The 20,911-nt window shown below is 45.9% G+C and overlaps 2 protein-coding genes across 3 annotated transcripts; both read right to left on the bottom strand.

The window, feature by feature from the left end:
• Window positions 1–3,910: 3,910 nt before the first annotated feature.
• POFUT2 (protein O-fucosyltransferase 2) lies at window positions 3,911–19,797 on the bottom strand. Its single transcript, XM_069782242.1, has 9 exons — window positions 19,622–19,797; window positions 18,578–18,828; window positions 16,805–16,949; window positions 16,345–16,455; window positions 11,899–11,965; window positions 8,365–8,490; window positions 7,034–7,214; window positions 6,047–6,170; window positions 3,911–5,784 (listed from the first exon to the last, which is right to left on the bottom strand). The coding sequence occupies exons 1-9, from the start codon at window positions 19,795–19,797 to the stop codon at window positions 5,631–5,633; spliced, it is 1,335 nt and encodes a 444-aa protein (XP_069638343.1). The 3' UTR covers window positions 3,911–5,630.
• A 46-nt stretch (window positions 19,798–19,843) lies between these two features.
• On the bottom strand, window positions 19,844–20,906 carry YBEY (ybeY metalloendoribonuclease). Of its 2 annotated transcripts, none has more exons than XM_069782243.1 (3): window positions 20,542–20,906; window positions 20,225–20,293; window positions 19,844–19,983 (listed from the first exon to the last, which is right to left on the bottom strand). In XM_069782243.1, exons 1-3 carry the CDS (start codon window positions 20,878–20,880, stop codon window positions 19,897–19,899), a joined length of 495 nt encoding a protein of 164 aa, XP_069638344.1. In that variant the 5' UTR covers window positions 20,881–20,906; the 3' UTR covers window positions 19,844–19,896. The 2 variants fall into 2 exon arrangements, 1 of the variants encoding a protein (XP_069638344.1); XR_011324456.1 differs by having other exon boundaries at window positions 19,915–19,983; window positions 20,488–20,906.
• Between the last annotated feature and the right edge of the window lie 5 nt (window positions 20,907–20,911).

Genomic DNA, 20,911 nt, shown 5'->3' with positions numbered 1-20,911 from the left:
GCCTGCTTTCCAGCAGCCAGTGGCAGCACCAGACATACCCACACCCCCGTGGCCTGGTGTCGTGAAATGGAGTGGTTTGGACCACTTAAAGAATCACTTCCAATGTTATTAGTAAAAATGATTTAATAGGAATTCATATAAAAGTGCGACTTCACAGAGTTTGATGGCAAGGTTCACTCTATTACTTAATACGTGGGTGAAATGCACACAGGAAAATTAAATTATAATCAGACTAAAATTAGGTATACAGAGATTGAAAATGCAATTAGTTAAAAAAGAGAAATATACAAAGAAAAATTGAGTTAGAATTTATTTCTTGTGATTTGTACAGAGATTGGGAATGTAAGAAGGTAAGGGAGACCCTCCCATGGAGCCATGAGGTTCAGAGAAGACCCCCCCTTGCTTTCTAAACTCCTGTTGGAGTCTAGGTGTAGCTGGATCAACTCCTAGTCCCACACTTGGGCAACAATTTATATCTAAAGGGATTATGAGTACAATAGCAGCCTAAAATTCATTCACAGTTGAATAAAATTCACAACAGTAATTTAAGTAAAAATTTGAAAGTAATAACTTACATTTACCATAGACTATTCAGGTTAGTACATGTGCATGCATAAAGACACTAAGAGATATGCGTAAGAGGTATACCTTTTAAAAACTCCCCTTGAGTTCAGTGAAAAGGTTCATTTTGAATGCTTCAGTAGCTTTCTTCAATGGGCAAAGGGTCGAGCCTCAAGCAGACAGTATCAGCCCAAGTCCCGTCAGCTTTTGGCAACAGACCTCCAATCTTTGAAAACTGAAGAGTTTGTGAGCTCCAAGAGGCGTCCTGCTCAGAGGGAGGTGCTGGTCGCAGCCTGCTGCGGTCCAGGAGAGCTCAAAGATTCTCAGTACTGCTGTTCATAGGTTTGGGAGGTGATTTGCTTTAGTCATCAGCAAATTACTGGGATTCCAGCTGCGCTGGTACTGGTTCATGTGAGTTATGAATCAGATAAGGAAGGTTCTGGGGCTGCCAGGGAATGACTTAAGATTCAGGTATGGGATGCTCCAAGGCCTGTCAGAGGAGGGCTGGGATGTCTCAAGGTTGTTGTGAGAGAACTAGTTATCTCTACTTTCTTTTTTTTTTTTTTGCTGGGCAGCAGGAGTCCTTGAGACAGTCCGCATGACTCCTTGGCTTAGCCATGTGAGAGCTCCTGGTACGGTCAGGGGACGCTTAACCACCCGACTCGTTACACTTATGCTAAGGCCTAACGAGACTTCCCGAGTTCATAGATCAGCCCAGAGAGGGGGAAGAAATGTAGCACCAGCTGCTCTGCCGGCCTGCAAGAGCAAGAGGAAAGGAGAAGAAAAGCTTTTTCTCCAAGGCACCTGCTCTGCAGCCCTTGCGTCTCACATGGCAAGGGTATGCCCACAGCTCCAGGACATTTCTGTCCCCAGGGCATTGGGTGCACAGGCACTGGGGCTGCCCGTCTGTTGCCACAAGAGCTGTGTGAAACCATGGGAGAGGAACAAGGGCCACCTTACGTGATCATAGAAGTACCCTGTGCCGCGGGAGGCAGAGGAGGGAGCTGCCTTGGGAGAGAAGAATCTTGCCCCTGCTGCAACAGTGGAGGGCAGTGGGAGCTGAGATGGGTGCCAGGAGCTGGCCAGCAAGGTGCTGGGAGCAAAAGGTGCAACATTCTGGGTTCAATTTTATAGAGGAGAGAAAGGAAACGCATGAGGACTTTCTTCTAATTACATCTAAAAAGAAACACAAGGGCTTACAAGGCCACACAGCAGACCCAGGGACACACCTGGTAGCCATTAAAGTTTAATGCTTTCCTTCCCCAAGGAAATTTTTCACCAAAAGAGGGAAAACAACCTCTGCCGCACCACCCAGCTCTCTCAGCATCCATTCATCGCTGGTTACAGTAATCTGTATGCCCTACCATCATTTAAAGGCAACCACGGTTGATTTGATTGCTTTTACACATGCCCACAAACTCTATTCCAGTGCTGGTTGCAGGAGACAGCTGCTCTGCTCCAGCATGGATCTGGAGATCTAGCTCTGGGACTGATCACAGACTGGTCTACTGTCTCCACCTTGTGACAGCAAGGCTATGCTGGCAGTCAGGGAGCTCAATGGCCCAGAAAGGACATACCAAATAAAAAAACCCCAGCATAGCAGGTTCCTACGATGGCTGTGCAAAGGACACAATTGCAGCTGTGCTTTGGGTTTTGCTCCCTCTTTAAAACATCCTCTATGGAAAGGAATGGGGGCAGACATAAAACACGTGATGCTTGCCCTTGAAGGTGGAGAGAAAACCTCTTGCAATATTCCCTGTGGATATTGTTGCATCTCACAGAACTTTTGCTCTTTTTATTTTCACATTGATGAATGTGTCTTTGTCCACTGTACGCTGACACAGAGAGAACTAATCTCGCAAGTCCCTCTAAAAATGGAACGTAACAGCATTACTGCCAAGGATACAAATCTAAGCTTTCCTGTGCAATGGCATAACAAGGTCTGCTCTGTTCAATGCCTCGCTCTACAATCCAGAAAGCAGCAGACAGTGGTGGAACACCAGCAAATACAGAATTACAGAGCGATAGATGTTTTGGCACAGATTGCCAGATGAAAGGTGCTGTGGTCATGTAGACACACATAGTTGTGTATGTATTTGTGCGTATGAATTCGTGTACATCTTGTCTCTCTAATCCCCATTTTCTATTTGAGCCAGAAAGGTGGATGTCATTTCTGTACAATCTACTTGCACATGAGCTTTTGACTCTTTCAGCGAAGCTGAAACAGCACAGCCAAAAGACCCACCGCTCCTCTCCAGGCCCTGTCCCAGGACTGCGCAGCTCTGGGGCAGGGGGTGAGCAGCTGTACCTCATGCCCAAGCAAAGTTCCCTTGTGGCAGGTTGTCCCTGCAGCTTCCTGTGCTTCTGCTGTGCACCTCTGAGAAAGGCCCAGCTGTGCCTTCTCTGTGACCCCTTTTATGTAGGGAAAGACAACAGTTAGATCCTTCTTTCACCTTCCTTTGCCAGGCTGAAAAAGTCCGGCTCTCTCCTCCTTTCCTCATATGCCACATACTCCAGCCACCAATGGTTATAGCAGCCTTCCTCTGGACTCTCTCCTGTTTCTCTACATCCATCTTGCAGTGGGGGCCACCAAGATTTACTAGAAGCAGTCTTGTCCTGGCTTTGGCTGGGATAGGGTTAATTTTATTCCTAGTAGCTGGTATAGTGCTATGTCTTGGATTCAGTATGAGAAGAATGTTGATAACACACTGATGTTTTCAGTTGTTGCTAAGTAGTGTTTAGACCAAGTCAAGGATTTTTCAGCTTCTCATGCCCAGCCAGTGAGAAGGCTGGAGGGGCATAAGAAGTTGGGAGGGGACACAGCCAGGACAGCTGGCCCAAAGTGGCCAAAGGAGTATTCCATACCATGTGATGTCATGCCCAGTATATAAACTGGGGGGCAGTTGACCTGGGGGGATGGCTGCTCAGGAACTAACTGGGTGTCAGCAACTGGTGAGCAATTGCATTGTGCATCACTTGTTTTGTATATTCCAATTCTTTTATTATTATTGTCATTTTCTGTCCTATTAAACTGTTCTTCTCTCAACCCACGAGTTATACTTTTTCTTCCCCAATTCTCTCCCCCATCCCACTGGATGGGGGGGGAGTAAGTGAGCAGCTGCATGGTGCTTAGTTACTGGCTGGGGTTAAACCACGACAAGTCTCCCAGTGCCAAGAAGGGTAATGCCAGCTACACTTGCTACTGCAGTACCTCACCGGACAATGAGAAAAACCTTGTCAGGGCATGCAGGTTTCATCCAAGTTTCTCCTACACTGGAGTCCAATGCTATGAAGCCAGGAGACAGCAAAATACACTGTTAAAAAAAGTAAGAAGCATGGACACATCACATAAAATGCTACAAAGCTTTTTATTTTTCTTAATGAGGTATACATTACACGTAAAATGCCACCATCGCTTTACATACCACACAGGCTAAATGAGAACATTAGACTTGGTGGGAAAAGGCACTGCTTTGAAATGCTGGGCTCCCCGCTTTGTCACCAGAGAGGCTCAGCTGCTGCACAGAGATACAATAAACAGCTGGTAAGAACAGGAGAGCTGCTGCTACAACTGTCTGAGAAGCCTTCACAGCTTCCGCCGCAGTTGCACAGGAAGAAACCACCTCACTGTGTGGAAGCATCTGTGAAACGTCCACTGCACAGTGCAGGAGGGTTATATATATTCCTACTCAAGCCAAGAGGAAAGAGCAAGTGAAGGGTCTGCTCACAGCAAGGTAATCTGGTAAAACTGACTTTAAGGAAAAATGTCTGCTTTGCTTTTTGAAATCTGTCTCCTCGTCCACTTTTGAAAAAGGTTTCTCCTGCTTAACGGGGCCATGTTGACCTGAAGCACAGAACGGAGCAGAATACTTCCCAGCAGACAATTCTACATAGCAGGAGACTGCAAGAGCTAGAATTGATACTCATACAAAACCCTTCTCAAATGGGAGCTGCACTTTCCCTCTGGCTGGTGGTGTAGCACAGGGGTCTTCCCCTGTACCACCAGCCAGCCACCTCCATCAGAGCACAACCTCACCTACAAGGTTTCCAGCTGCTAGGCTTACACACGTTAACTCAAGGCCCAGTGACCTTTGCTTAACTGTGATTGTCCTCGGTTTCCTCCCTTACATAAACTGAAAGCAGAAATGTAGAAAATTCATTTGTTGAACTACTGGGACGATCTATTTAACTGATGTGGAAACTTGAAAGGCCTTTTGGCATGCTCCCTAGCAAAGCATCACCACCACTGAACTGAGCGACTGGGTGATCCCAAAAGGATGCTGACTTTTGCATCAGTCCAACTGAACAGGCCTTTGGGAGGACGATGGGGGGAAAAAGTTTCCTTTGTAAAGGTAAAACATAAGAAACATAACCTTTCTTTTACCACCCTGCAAGCCCCATCTTTGTGACTCTCTCAGCACAGACCCACTGAGACTGCTATTAGAAGCAGGTGGTGTTCAGGTAGAAGTACAACCTCCTCTTCTTTTATTGAGCACTGATTGCATCAGACCATTTGAATGTCGACAAATTGCTATCTGAAAAGGGAAGGTTTCCCCAAGGAACAACAGAGTTTACACACAATCTGCAGCTCATGTAGCGCAGGTTAGAAAACCAAGACATATTTTTTGCAACCAGAGAGGCAAACACTGAACTGATCAGAAAATAAAGACAGAAATGCAGTACAGACCACAGCTGTGTTAAATTTATAAAAGTTAAAACTGTTGTCCTTCTTGCTCAGAACTCCAAAGAAAGCCATGACTTAATTCACTTGCTACTCAGTTTCAGGACAAAGTTTTGTCTTTCAAGTCTCAATTGCAGTGCCTGGTATTGTCCTCCAATCCTAGCTATGCTGAGAACTGGATCCCAAGCTGACTTCATTTTTCTCACTCCCATCAATGCCTGACTAAGAAGATGAATATTGCTTATATTTCAAACCCCAAATGTCAAGTAAACACCAAGAAGAGGGTAGAAGACTGAGTTGCAGTTTGGTCAAAGGGAAGTATTTCCTCATAGTTTTTCCTTGTTCTTTTGAGCTCACCACTACTGAAGTCCTTGCATTTCTCTGTATTTTAGTATACAATTTTCCAGTGAGTTGGTTGCTCACAGTTTTTCTCTCTTTCACCACAAAATCGGTTGTAAGTTGTTTTTGGATCAAATCCCAAGATCTCCCTTTCCTCATGGATCCGGAAGGAAAATGTTGAAACTGAGGTGCCTATAAAATACCTGTGAAAAAAAGATCAGAATGGGTTTGTGAAGGGGGCCAGTTTTTAAAATGCAAGTGATTTCAGTCCAATAAACTTTAATGTTCACTGAAATGATACAATAATGAAATTATCATATATATATAATAATGTAACTATTATATATATCAGTTATATAATATCTTGTCATACATGATTTGTAAACAACTATATCTGGGTCAAAAACAAAATTCAGTTTTGTAACAGTAAGATTTGGCTCCTCAAAGAAAACGCAAATTCAGTACCTTGCATGTGCGCAGATCCACTGGTCGATCACGGCCAAGCCCCCATCTTTGTAGAGTTCCAGCTCCTCCCAAGAGGGTTCAAACCTCACCATCTCAGGCAGCAGTTTCTTGAGCAATTCAATCTCTGAAAAAGGGAAAGATGAAAATTTATTTTTACGTTATAAAGAGCAACTTGCTGCTGGCATAAAATGTAAGTTTTTAAGGAGACCGTAGGCAAACAGTTACAAAGGAAGAGAAATCAAAATCCACCTACAAATTTTACAACTCGTTTGCCAAATGTCAGAGTATTGTAGGTGAGCCTAGTGAGGGGAGCCAGTGAGGCACAGACACGATGCCGAGGGGGGCAGTTCTCAGGGGGTGGGGAAGCCTGCAAGGGGTAGAACAGATGCTACCACTAGCCTCTGGACTAGCCTCGCTGTCTAATCCTCCAGGATAGGTGTACCAAGAGGCCTTTCTTGACAGCAAACTTAGTTATCGCAGCCTGCAGGGTTATTCTAACATCATGCATTGAAACAGGTCCACAGATACTACCAGGATGGAGGTGCAGCCCTGGGATAAGGCCTGGGGGGGGGAACCCCACCCTTGGGGGTTTCTAAGCCTTGGCCACACACAGCCAGGTCCACCCCAGTCTGGTGTTGGGGGCAGCCAAGGGGAAGGCTGGGTGGTAGACTTCAGAGGACCCTTCCCACCGGCATGTCCAAGAGTCTCTGAAATGCTAAGAAAAAAGGTGGGATGGAAGAAAGAGGAGGAGGAACAGGCAAAATCAATTCCCAATTTCCTATTGTTGAGACCGTCAAACCTCCTATGGGAAATACCATATGAATGGTTGGATACCAGCTATTCAAGCTGGAAGGAAACGGCTGCCCAATCTTATTCAATTCCGCGTTCAGTTATGGAGGCATGTGAACTTCCAGTCAACAACAAAGTGGTAATTCCTGCACTCACTGTCAAAAGTTATCAATCCTAAACTGACTATAATCTGCCTACCCTCCTCGACAGCATCAGTGGCTACAAAAACTTTTTCAAGTTTATGCATCTCCAAGAGGCTGCGTATTTTCTTTACTGCTCCTTGCAGGGAAGGCACGTCTTCTCTGTGACCCCAAATGAAGTCTTTCCTTCTGAGATGAACCCCAAGGTATGGACCACCTAGAGCTGTGCCCATCTTAACCTAAGAGAGAAAGATCAAGAAACTTTAAGACTTGAGAGCACCACTATTCATTCACACTGAAAAGGCCTGAATGCATAATCTCTGGATAAGGCACTGAATTACTCTAGCTGCAGAAAGTAATTTTAAGGTATGGATTTGCAGTATTTTTGGACACTTACTGCAATATGTTTGTTGTGGTTTAACCCCAGCCAGTAACTAAGCACCGTGCAGCCAATCCTCCCCCACCCAGTGGGATGGGGGAGAGAATCGGGGAAAAAAAACCAGTAAAACTCATGGGTTGAGAGAACAGTTTAATAGAACATAAAGAAAGAAACTAATAATGATAGTAATAAGAATAATAAAATGACACTAATAATAAAAAGAATTGGAATACACAAAACAAGTGATGCACAATGCAATTGCTCACCAGTCACTGACTGATGCCCAGTTAGTTCCCGAGCAGCCATCCCCCCAGGTCAACTGCCCCCCAGTTTATATACTGGGCATGACGTCAAATGGTATGGAATACTCCTTTGGCCACTTTGGGCCAGCTGTCCCGGCTGTGTCCCCTTCCAACTTCTTATGCCCCTCCAGCCTTCTCACTGGCTGGGCATGAGAAGCTGAAAAATCCTTGACTTGGTCTAAACACTACTTAGCAACAACTGAAAACATCAGTGTGTTATCAACATTCTTCTCATACTGAATCCAAGACATAGCACTATACCAGCTACTAGAAAGAAAATTAGCTCTATTCCAGCTGAGACCAGGACAGTGTTGATCTTGGGTGGCCTGCATCATACAAGAGAAACTAGAGTGCAAAATCTTTGTAAGCAAAAATTGCTCTCCTTGACCAAATGCACAACTGACAGTTTGCAGCTGAACTTTACACCCACAGATGATGCTGAATACAAGAAGAAATACAAGCTTCCTTTAGTTAAATGAGGGTAACAGAAATCTGGCACCCAGAACCAGTCAGCCACATCTCAACAGACTCATGTCACGCGGGGAGAAGAGGGTACAATAGGAACATGCACATCCACCTCGATCTGAGCAGGAAGAGCTAGATTCACAAGTATCTTCCGATATTCCCTGTAGTGTACAGCCAGGAGTACACAAATAAAAAGAAAAAATTACTACATTTGTTACGGGAAACAGACTGTTATGATTTTACCTTCATCTGTGTCCAGTCCTCCTTGTAATGAGTCCTGTCTGCCTCATCTGTGGATTGAAGATATTTGTTTCTAAACTTGTCTCCCACTACTCGGAGGTGTTTAGCAAACACCATGCTCCGACGGGTCTGTTGGAATAAGAGCAGATGCCGCGTCAGAAAAAGGGAGAGCTAAAAATTACTAAATGGAGATAGTTTCACATACACAGAGCTTCCAGGCTGCAGTTACTTCTGATACATCCCATCCATGCAGCACTACAAGCAACAATTTCTAACCTTTCATCTAAGCCTTAACCGGTTAATTCTAATCATAACCACATATATAACCAGCATACTCATCTGACCCTGCAATACATAGGAGTATGGAGTAGACTGTAGTTCCCAGCAGAACACATAATATACCAAATTAAACACTCTAGCAATATACCTCACCTTTGGAAACAAAAGCTAGGCAAAGACTTTAACTTGCAAAACACCCGTAAGAATAAAACCTGCTTAAAAAAAATCACGCATCTAGCCACAGACACTCCTATCAAATTCAGTGGAAAAGTGATGAAAAAGGCATTATTTTCTTCACCTGTGGATAACCTCTTTCAAAGATTTTGTGATGCAGTTACCACTGCACACAGTCACACACAGCCTTCTTATTAACAGGCACACACATCAGAACTAAAGAGATCCCATGTGACTTACACCGCTTACAAAGGACACTTGGCAATTTGGTCTAATTCCTAATTTTATACAAGTCTGTAGTCTGTCGTGTGATGGGCACCAAAGAAGGTGCAACTAAAACACTCCTCTTCAGTTTCCAATGGCCTCTCTTTTCTCAGCACGGTGAAGCCCACAGTGGACAGAGTTTGCTACACAGTGGAGAAGCCAGGCAGAGCGTTACTGGTACTCCAAGACAGTCACACCGATCTGCTACAGCAAGGCGAAGGCACAAGAGACAGGAACTAGAATCTGCCAGCCTTTTTTCAGCTTTTCCCAGAGCAGCTATTTCTCCATGTGCCAAATTCGCTGTGGTTGAACTGGTTACTCCTCCATACTATTCACTTAAGACACAGAGCAATTTAGTCTTCTGTAAGATCCATCACACTGGTACCTGGAGATCCAAGCCCCTCTAAATATTTAATAGCAGTACAAAGCCTACTCTTCTAGCATATTTAAAGAGATCACCGCTGGCTTTCTAAATCCCATCCCAAATCCTTCCGCAAAACTTTTATATTAAGGGAGGAAGTGCACAGCCTGCTGCAGAACGCTCACGCTGCAGTTCCAAGAAAGACATTTTCCCTCCTTTTTGTAATATGTCAACACAATACCATCCTGTCGAGTCAAGTCACGGGGTACCTTACCCAAGATGTGAACACAGTATGCCCAAGAGGCAGCAAACATGCGTACACAACCCATGGCAGTGCAGTGCACTGGGGAGGACAATAAACATCTTTGAATGCTATGTTTGTGTCAAACACCTCTAAACCTCATCATGATGGCTTGCATGACTGCTATGTCGTGTTTGGCACCCACACAGTATGCTGTGCCAAGTGTTTCCCAGGCACAAAGCACTCCTCTGACAGCAGCTGTTCTGGGTGAACACTTATTTTGCAACAGCATACATAAAGGAGAAAACAGATGAATATGTGAACCGCTACTGATGCACTTTCTAAGTGGATGATCTCTGTACCTGGTTAACCTCTTATTTAAAGTGTATGTTTCAAATCTAGATATGCAATATTGCCACCCTTTCCAACTACCTCCAAGTTTTGCTGCTTCTCCCTTTTTGTATGTGAGAAGGAAGAGTTGCTTCCCACAGGTGCATGGAAAAAGCCAAGAAGCCATGGGCCCAAGCTGCAGCAAGGCAACTTTTATTTGGATGTCAGGCAACACCTCTTGCCCACAGGAGTGGCACAGCCATGGGACAGGCCCCAGAGAGGTGGTGGATCTCCATCTGTGGGGACTTTCCACCTTCAGCTGAACACAGCCTCAAATCACCAGATCAAGTTCTGGAGTGCAAACCTCGAGGCAGGGCTGCCGAGACACCTCCCCACCTAAATTCTTCTGTGAGTCTAAGTTAGGGAAAACAGACAAACACACAAACAAAATCAGTGTTGGTTATGCTTCCTTTTGTGTACATGAATTAATGGCACAGAACCTCTAATTCTTTGAGATCGTCCCCTCAAAATGGTGAAACCAAGTGCAAAACTGCTGGCTTTTCTAGAGTGGTCCTTAGAGAACTTTCTGCTTCCACATAGATGGTAAAGCACTCATATGGTCTATGTGGTACACTGATGCTCTTCAAGGGATTCAACAGTTGCTCCTAAACCATTTTGAGAGATCTTTCCTGCTCCATGATCATTCAACCATTAAGAATCCCAAAACAATACCTTTCAGCTTGCAGTGGTAGAGAAGTCTAGACAAAAATGGTCACAACAGTGAGAGCAATGTGGCTTAATATTAAACTCAAATATTTTTGGACACCGAAGATGTAGATTGGTTGCAAAGGGAAGCTGGCTTGTTACAATTTAAAAACTTTGAGACAAGAGGGCATCTGTTAGCAAGATTTATAAAGAACTCCAGATGTTATCCAGAGAGTTATTAAGAAAAAAATGACACCAAAAATCATGCAGGTAGTTAAAATTGAAATTAAAAAAAAAGGAGGAGTATTTTCCAGAAAGTTTTAAACAATTTTGAGACAAGTTTAAATCATTGAGACAATGTTTGAAGTGCCAACTGTTAAGAAATGTGTGTTATGGATCCATATGGATTTCACATCTGCTTTTACAGACTACAAGTCAGACTCAGAAATTATATGTGGGTTGCATTTCTCTGTTTGGAAAGTCAATCTCAATGAAAAATTCATAGTTAGAAAATTACTGTTTGGTCCATTTCTGAAAATATGCCCCATACAAAGTGAATAGCCAGATGTTTATAACTTACAAGACGGAGGTCTATGTAACTTGTTTTGTACTATCATAAGAGTCACTTTCTCTTAGAAATTTTAATTACATCAAGCACTCCATATTGTGTTCCATTTTCCTGCGGCTGAACCTTTAACTTTGTCTTAAAACTTTTCCCACAGGAATTATTTTACCCCAGACTCTTGGGTAGGGTCTCCCAAAGTGCTCAGTGTTACCTTGAAACCTGTGGGAATTTTGCCATCAAAGCCAATGGGGAGACAGTTAGGACAATATTGAGCACTTTCAGGAATTCTTTTGAAAAAGTCTCATCTTTAGGCTGACTAGACAAGAAACTGCACTAAGGCAGTTCCCTTCTGATTGCAGATGTGTTGCATAGGGGAGGTCCTTCTAAACAGCATACCCTGCAACACTGAGTCTTTGGGGACAAGACACCAGGACAAATTCCTGCATTACATTAATCTGCAGCAGCCTGAAGACCATCTTTAGCATACACTGCCGAAACATAAGACACAAGTTACTTTCAACAAAAGAAACCCGAGGCAAAACTGAAGCACATATCGGTTATTGAATTTTTATCAGAACCAAGTAGAAAGTCTAGAGAAGCTAACTGGAAAATACTCACATTCCAATAATCTTTCCCTCCGTAGTGGTCATGAAGAAGGTTTTCAGCTCTGTCTAACATCACTGACCTATTAAAAATTGTAAAACTGAGTGCAGTTCCCCTAGGAATAGAGTTTACATTACGATGTTTCTTTATACAGTAGCCAGGATAAAGCACAGACAATGATCTGTTTGCAAAGGGAGCACAAGGAATGAGGGATAGGCTGCCAATCTGTTCTGTATAAAGCCAACTGTGACCCATAGCCTGCTGAGGAGAGAAGGGAACTATGCCACTGTGTGTTCCTGCTCTCTTCCTTAATAAATGATACTCTTAATTCTGACAGTTAAACACAAACAAGCATTAACAATCCCTCACATAGTCCTCACAGTAGTTGCTGCAGGGGAAATAAGATTGCTGAGAATGAGAGTGATCCAAAGGGGAGAAGCAACCTATGAGGTGATGCTTAGCCTTGGAGCACCTGAGAGCTTCTTGGAAGAAGCCTGAGTCATGCTCACAAAAGCAAAACCAGAGAAGGTGTGGAATAAAGTGTCCTACAGTAAAGCAACAAATCAAAGAACACACAGACACTACAAAAACGTGTGTTAGCAACTGAGCACAAATTTAAAAAATTAAACATGAGGCAAGTCCGCATAACATGAAAACAGCCCATGCTTTTCTTAAATACACACAGTTCAGGATTGTGTACTGGAAACATAACTGCACTATCCAAGTTCTAAGAAGCAGAAGAGATTTGAAGCAGAAGTTTCTTTTGAGTTTTGAGTATCCAAGAGCATACGGGATATAGGTTTAGTTTGTGCTCTGAGAACACTGAATATGAGTGAACACTCAGAGAAATGCTTCTGCTGAAGGGAATCAAAGCCATTATCTGGACCTTCTTCTACTAAAACGAGAGGAAGGACATAACCAATCAGCTTTAGATTATCACTGCTGACAATCAGCTGGACACTTGCACATCAGGCTACAAATAATCTGGAAAATAGACTAGACTGTGCTAGTAGAGAAGCAGCACTGCATTTAACAGGAAGCTTGGAGGTGAATCAAATTAATAAACTAAATGTATCCAGAAGATTCCTGTAAGTGAGCACACCTGAAGAGTAATAATACGGTACTAGGACCTTACAACAGATTGTCTGGCCAAAAGGGCCATATGGGAGATCTGAGACGCCATGGTGCACAAGTCACCATACCCACTGGAGATGTGAACTAGCCCCAGGTAGGTTGGGCAAGTATCATAGCAGGAGGTGACTAAGCAACCGCAGATTGAGACACTGTCTTTGACAGTTCTATGAACCAACTGGGTAGGGAGCAGCTCCTGACATCATCTTGAGCAGCAGCAAGTCATGGACCAAAATCTCGCAGTGGAAGAGCTACTCTGTGACAGTGGCCATAAATGTACTCATCTTCAACATCCTGCTGGATCAACAATGGCCAAAGGAAAGCTACTGCGGTTGCATTCAGTTTCAAAAACAGGACTAGGCAAAAATGCAGAAGTAGTGTCCAAGTGAAGAAAAAAAAGGCTCAAACTCCATGAAGTTAAACAGAAAAAGACAATAAAGAAGGTCAAAAAAGAAATTTGAGCAACCAGAAATAAAGGCCTTCAATCTAATGACAAATCTTCCTTCCAAAAGAAAGAAAAAGGAAATTAAAGGCTTAACAAGCACTTAAGAGACAGTACTGTCATGACAGGAACAGCTAATGTAATTTTTTGTAGCTGTGCGCTAGGTAGAGGAGCTGGGAGGATTCACGTGCCAGAACTACTTTTTACAGGGGAACTCAGAGGACGCACCTCAAACCAAAGCATCCATAGGAAGCGTCCAGCGATGGAACAGCTAGACAAAGTGAACCAACAAATGGCCAACACCAGGCAGTATTCACTCAACAGTTGTCAAGGAACTTAAGGATGAAACAGCTGCACAACTAATTCTGGTATGCAACTTCTTGCTTAAAACTGCAACATAGCAAATGTGATGTCAATTTTCTAAAAACACATTTTGGGGAGGTCTGGGATGCAACATAGTGGTAAACCTGTCAGTACTAGACAACTTAATAGCAGCTATTATAAAGAAACAGAATTAATGGATACCTAAAGTAAATTGGAGAAGTATTAACATGGAGCTCTGAAGTCTGAACAATCAGTGTAGTCTGAAGACATAAGCACACATGCCAATAAGGGAAATCTCATTGACATTGCCTACCAGGACTTCCCGACAGCCTTCATTAAGGCTTTTAAGAAAACTTAACAGCAATGGCACAGGAGGGAATGTCCTTGCATGGATTAAAAAAAGTTTAAAAATCAGGATAAATGTCCAGTTCTCATTGTAGAGGGAGGTCACAAGTGGAAGGGACCTACTTTTCACCATATTCCTAAACAACCTACAAAAAGGCGTGAACTTTGGGGTGACACAGCTTGCCAATCATTTTAAATTGCTCACAGCAGCAAAGACAAAGGCCAGTTGTGAAGAATTAGAGAAGTTTGATGACTGGCCAATAAAGTGGCAGATGAAATCTACCATAAGAGTGCATCTGGTAAAAAAAATACTGGCTCAATCTGACAACTGAAGGGCTTGATGCTCAGGAATGAGGACAGTTTGATGAAAATGTCAAGGCAACAGTCAGAGGTCAAAAAAAAGGAACTTGTATATTAGGAATTACCAGTAAAAGAAGAGAGCACTAAACAGAGAACGTCATTATACCGCTATGTAATGGGTCTGCCTGCACTCAGTGTGCAGGATCCAGCTGAACTGTAACGGTTCAGAGAATAGCAGCGAGGATGACCAAAGGCGTGGAATGGCTTTCATGCAAAGAACAACTAATGAAGCCAGGACTCTTCACACTGCAGAAACAACTGAGGGGGAATATGATAGAGAGATGTAAAACCGTGCATGGCATGGAAATGAATATGGAAGAGCTGTTTGTTCCCTGTCTCTTCCACTACGCAAACTAGGGGACATTAGATGAAACTTGCAGGTAGAAGTTACAAAAGGAGGTAGATTTTCATAGGATGCACAGTTAAGGTGCAAAACCTTTAGCTTTTGTCCCAAGGCTTTGTGCATGCTAACAGTGTGCATGGGGGCTCAAAGGGAAGCTTGCACAGATCCATGGACTCACTGAAGGATATAAAAGATAGGAAGATCACTTCTGACTCTTTGGTCCCTACAGCCACAAATCTGAAGGGTGTGACAGGACACAGGGGAGGCGTTACACACACTTGCCCAGTTCTTATACTTTTCCCCAGACATCTGATTTTAGTCACTCTTGTATTTCACACACTGAACTAGACTGAGTTGAACATGAACCACTAGTTCTAACATGAACCACTATAGCTGCCCTTACATTGCTGTTATGTTGGTACTTCTTTCTACTTGTGTCTGATTGAGAAATGTGATCTTGTGGATAAGGCACCTTGTCTGTGTGTTAGGAATACTTGGGCACCACTCCTAATTTTTCTCTTGACCTTCCTCATCACCAGACCTTTGACAGTTGCGATGAAAGAGTTAGCTATAGGGCTAAACATGGAGACCTCTATGGCTTATTTAATCTAGTTTTCTGCTGTCACTGGCAAAGATTACGGTATAACCCCTACAAATAGAACAACATTCCTGTTAAAAACAGGACTTTGCCTCCTCTTCTCCCAGCAGGAGGTACTACAGATCCCCACTGCTCTGCTTAGGGGAACCTTCATCTCATTTCCAATTAAATTGTATTGATGTCAAATTTTTTGATTATTTTTTGCTCTCATGGCAAAACTGCACTTCAGCTTACACAGTTTGTGTTTCTCCTGTGGATTTATTCCCCTGAGGTATTCATAGACAGTGATTATTTCCTCTTCCTGTTCTCCCCTGTACCCCAGCAGCTTCTGCATTCCTACAATGTCTTCAGTTGTTACAGGGTCACGGCTGACTGGAAATACTTTGCTACTTGGATAATGTAAGCATGCTCTATCACTTGTATAAGAGCTTTCCTTTCCTCTGACTGTCCTAGTGGCATCTCAGAGCAGAAAGACAAAACACGCTGCTTGCTTTCTCTAAACCTGGGTCACACTATTGAGGATGGACATGACAGGAGACCAGGCACTGCACCTTGTGATTTGAGATGTGGGCTTGGGAAACACTGATTCCACTCTGTTCGTTCCTTCCTGAGCCAGCATCAAATGGTAAAGGAAGGAAAGGTAAACACAGGGTGGCAAGAATACGAAGGAGCTCAAGGCTGGTGGCAAGAATATGAAGGAGGAGCTCAAGGCTATTTCGTTGTAGGTTTTAGCACTGCAGCATTTAACCTAACTTACGGTGTAAATTCATTTTGTAATGATTTTATGGATTACAATAACTCAGTGATGAAGTACCACAACAGTGGGACATAGCCTGTAAGCTCCCCCTGCTCTTCCCACCTGGCAATGGGTTTGTGAGCACACAATACAACAATAAATAGTAATACAAGGCAACTCACTGTGCTGAAGTGTTCTTCAAAAGGACGGGAGCCACAATAGAGGCAGATCCTTGGACAGACAAACAGGAGACATGGAGGCCCCGTGTTTCCTCGTAACCCCAGAACCATCCCCTGAAAGGGAACACAAAGTATTGGATCACAGGCTTGTATTTTAAATTAATGCCATATATAATGAAACAAATAAACAGTACACTCTAGAAAGATGATATATAATGTAAACAAACCAGGCAGCTCCTTTATACTGTTTTTGTGTGAAACAACAACTTTCTAAAATTAGATCTTCTAGTACCAATATCACATTTTATTATTGATGGGGTTTTAAAACCAAAGTGAACCCCAAGCATCCAGAGATTCACAGACAACACCACTACAATAACCTCACAAGTCAGTTCTGTTAGAGTAGGCAAATGTCTCATTGAAAACAACTAAAAAGAAGACTGAAAGGACTGCTAGTTGTTACCTGTAGTACTCATGTTTGTCTTTGGAGTACATAAGCTGATCAATGCACGGCCTTTCATCTATTTTTTCTTCCCATGTTCCTTCTTTCCATCCTTCTGCGTAGCCTTGTAGGACATAAATCTGTTCAATAAAGGGCCCACCTGACTCTGAGCAGAAGGCAAAGCAAAGTGTTTGTGAGCATGAAAAATCACACGATAAAGGTATGAACTAGCATTACTTGCAGTTAAAAAATCTGCTAGAAATGCTAACATTACATTACCCTCTCTCTTCCCTGTTTTCCCTATAAAAAAGGAAAGGAAGTTCTGTGTGAGGCAGAAAAGCTACAAGGGTCAGGGGATGTGACAATCTGCTACTCCCACCCAGCTATGTGTGATTTAATGTGCCAAATAGAACTGAATTGCCATGGAAATGTAAATTTAAAAGCTGGGTAAAACACACCACGAAGCACAGAAGTTGCCAATGCTGTAGGTAGCTGCTATGGGAAGAGTGCCTCCAAGAAAATGACAAGTGCAAGCCCTTTTTCCCCTAAATTTCAAGGTGTCTAAACACTTTTTCCTGAAAAGTAGGGGACAACAATCCCTTCAGAGCCCTCTACAGAAGTGCGACATTTGGTGTCCTTGATTTCCTTTGCTGAAGAAGTCTGTGACACTGCTGCAGATTTTGGTATTTGGTGATTAGCTCAACATGGCATTAAATCCTAAAGGAACCAACTTCACGGTTTCCGTATTCTCAGGGAAAGCTGTCGTGGTTTAACCCCAGCCAGCAACTAAGCACCACACAGCCGCTCACTCACCCCCCCCAGTGGGATGGGGGAGAAAATCGGGAAAATAAGTAAAACTCATGGCTTGAGATAAGAACGGTTTAACAGAACAGAAAAGAAGAAACTAATAATGATAACACTAATAAAATTACAGCAGTAATAAAAGGATTGGAATATACAAACGATGCACAGTGCAGTTGCTCACCACCCGCAGACTGACACCCAGCTAGTCCCCAAGGGGCGATCCCCCGCCCCCACTCCCCAGTTCCTATACTAAATGGGACGTCCCATGGTATGGAATACACCGTTGGCCAGTTTGGGCCAGCTGCCCTGGCTGTGTCCTGTGCCAACTTCTTGTGCCTCTCCAGCCTTCTCACTGGCTGGGCATGAGAAGCTGAAAAATCCTTGACTTGGTCTAAACACTACTTAGCAACAACTGAAAACATCAGTGTTATCAACATTCTTCGCATACTGAACTCAAAACATAGCACTGTACCAGCTACCAGGAAGACAATTAACTCTATCCCAGCTGAAACCAGGACAAAAGCCTTTCTCCTATATACCATTCTGTACACAAAAAGCAGGGGATAAGTACTTTGAGTATGTGCAGCATTGATGATGAAAAAGTAAGCTCACTGAAGAACCCAGTGTACAGCTTTTACTGTCCGACCACCTCCAGAAAAAGGTGGCTTGTCTGTATTTAGACAGAGCTGCAGGCTGCCTCTCTCTCCTTACAGGGTTGTTACTATGGCCAAAATTACACAGAAGTATCTGTGACTTCAACCAGAGGCATTAACTGTCTTTTTCCTGGGTCCCTAGGAAGTTGAGGGATCAACAGTGCTACATCAAAAGAGCTGCCAAATAATTGGGTTATTTCACCCTAGTCATTTGTTACTCAGCACAATTCTTTCCCATCCCTCCTCTTGCCACCTTTAACTTTTTTTATTTCACATATAAGGATAAACCTGTGAAGAAATACTTAGTCAATTTAGATTGTATGATTCCATACTCTACCTGCAAGGAACTGCTCGTATTCAATGACAGGGATGTTCCTGTTGAGGCTTGGGAGATCGAAGAACTCGGACCAAGGGATCCGAACCTGAGGGATGTCGGGGCTCTGCCAGTGATAAAGACGTCCCCAGGGAGGCAGAACTAACACCCAGTTTTCACTTTTCAGCAAGGTCTTTAGAAGGGAAGCAATGCGAATGTAGACATCTCTGCGAAGGTTGAACCCTTCAGGAGGATTTACATCATACAAAAGGTATCTGGGGAGAACAAAGCAATATAATTACTTCAGGGAGTTTAAAACTTTTATGGTTTTTTTTTTTTACCCCACAATCACGTGACACAACTCTATTGGGATGGAAGCTGTTCCCCTTTCATGAGTTTGTGGTACTCAGAAGATGGAAGGGGATGAAGTAAGGGCAGGCAAGAGCAGTGTGTGCTGCAGGGGCTGGGGGGGCTGCCACCAGACTCTCCTTGTGGGACATCATCAAGGTGGGACATGCCACGAGCCTCTCCTGCAGGATGTGGAGGGCCAAGGAGTGAACCTCTCAGATGTCTTGCTCGTCCCGAGGGCAACGTGGTGTGTGGTGAGAGAATGGTGAAACAACTGGCACGTTACTCTAGGCTAATTCCTATGAGCTGAACACGAAGGCGGGAGGACACGTTCAGGAGGGACACGGAAAAGGGCACGTCACCCTCCACAGGGCAGACAGGCAGGGGTCCCCAGGCCACGCTCAGCGCAGGAAAGCCCCCAGACAACTGCGATGGCGGCATCTTCCAGAAACGACCCCAACAGCACCGGCGGGTGAAGGAGGGACCCTTACGTGCCCACTAGCCGATGTCTCAGAGACACGGCAGCTCACCTGCGCGGGGAGCCCACCGCGCCCCTTCGGCACACCAGGCAGGAGGCTGCGATGAGAGGAGGGTCCCGGGGGCCGACCCTGCCAGGCAGGACTGGCCCGGGACGAGCGGGGCGACTGCGGCCCAGGCATGGCCCCGCCGGGGCCCACGGTGACTGAGGCGGAGCGGGGAGGGGGGGGCGCCGCTCCTCACCTGGTGCGCGGCGCGGCGGCGGCGGCGGGCAGCGAGGAGGCGGCGTGGCCGGCGCGGAGGGCGACGGGCGGCGGCTGGGCGGCGGCAGACGGCAGGAGGGTGAGGGCGGCCAGGCCCAGCAGCAGCAGCAGCAGCAGCAGCGGCAGGAGGCGGCGGCCGGGGCCTTGCGCCGCCATCCCCGCGCCGCGCCACGTCCGGGGCGGCCCCGGCGGCGGCCCGGCCCCTCGGTGTGGGGGGCGGGAAGCGGCGGCAGGGGGGTCCCCGACGCGGCTCCCTCAGAAGAGGCCGGCGGTCAGGGGCCGGAGGCTGGCGCCGGTGAGCCGGTTCAGCTCCTCCAGGATCTCCACCTCCTTCTGGTACATCTGCGTGAGGAGGGCGCGGGAGAGAGGCCGCCGTCAGCGGGCTTCGCCGGCTGGGCTAGCGGCGTCCGGCATCAGCGCCGGCCACAGCTCCGCAGAGCCGCCCGCCCGGTTCCCCGTCGCGGGGGGATATGGGGGGGGGGGGGGGGAAGGGCGATTCTTTCCAGCCGGGTACGACTGACGCGCAAGGCTGGACACCCCCCCCCGCCCCCCAATCCCCCTCAGCTGCGGGGCATGGCCGTACCTGTCGCCACTCGCCTTCTGTGCGGTGCTGGTAGCCGAGCAAATGGCACAACCCGTGGGCTGCTGTCACCTGTGCGAGGGGGAAGAACGAGGGAGGCGCGTTACAAACGCGAGCCCAGCGGCAGCAGCTCTCCCGTAGGGCGGACAGCCGCGGCGCCGACAGGGGGCTGACCCCGCCGCACTAGGTTATCTGCCGGAACCAGCCGGGAAGAGCCAGTACTCTGCACGTAAAACGACTGAAGATCAGGCAGTGCCCGGGCTCACCAGTTAAAATAAGTAAGTTTTAAAAACACCGAGTTGATCGCTCTCGGGGCTCACCGCCAGGACGCCGTCGAAGTCCTCCCCGGTGGCGCGGCACTGCTGGTGGATGTACTCCACCCCCAGGAAGATGTCCCCCAGGTTGTACTCGTCGCGGCAGCTCGGCCGCGGCAGCTCCCCCGCCGCCACCCGGTGGAAGGGGAAGGAGAGGACGTCGGTGGGCTCCGGGCGCTGCCGGTATGCGCCGTTGAGACGCCGCATCAGCCCGTTACTGGCGCAGACCAGCCCCACGTCGAAGCGGGAGGCGCCCAGGGCGGCCCGCAGGGCGCACACGGCGCGGCGGAGCGGGGCCCGGCGCACCGGCACGACCCGCTGGGCGTTCCGCAGCACCAGGCTCATGCTGCTGATGGCGGCGGCGGCAGGGCCCCGC

This window comes from Haliaeetus albicilla, chromosome 4 (assembly GCF_947461875.1).
Source record: "Haliaeetus albicilla chromosome 4, bHalAlb1.1, whole genome shotgun sequence".
Lineage (NCBI taxonomy): Eukaryota > Metazoa > Chordata > Aves > Accipitriformes > Accipitridae > Haliaeetus > Haliaeetus albicilla.
This window is presented reverse-complemented; position numbering and strand designations above follow the sequence as displayed.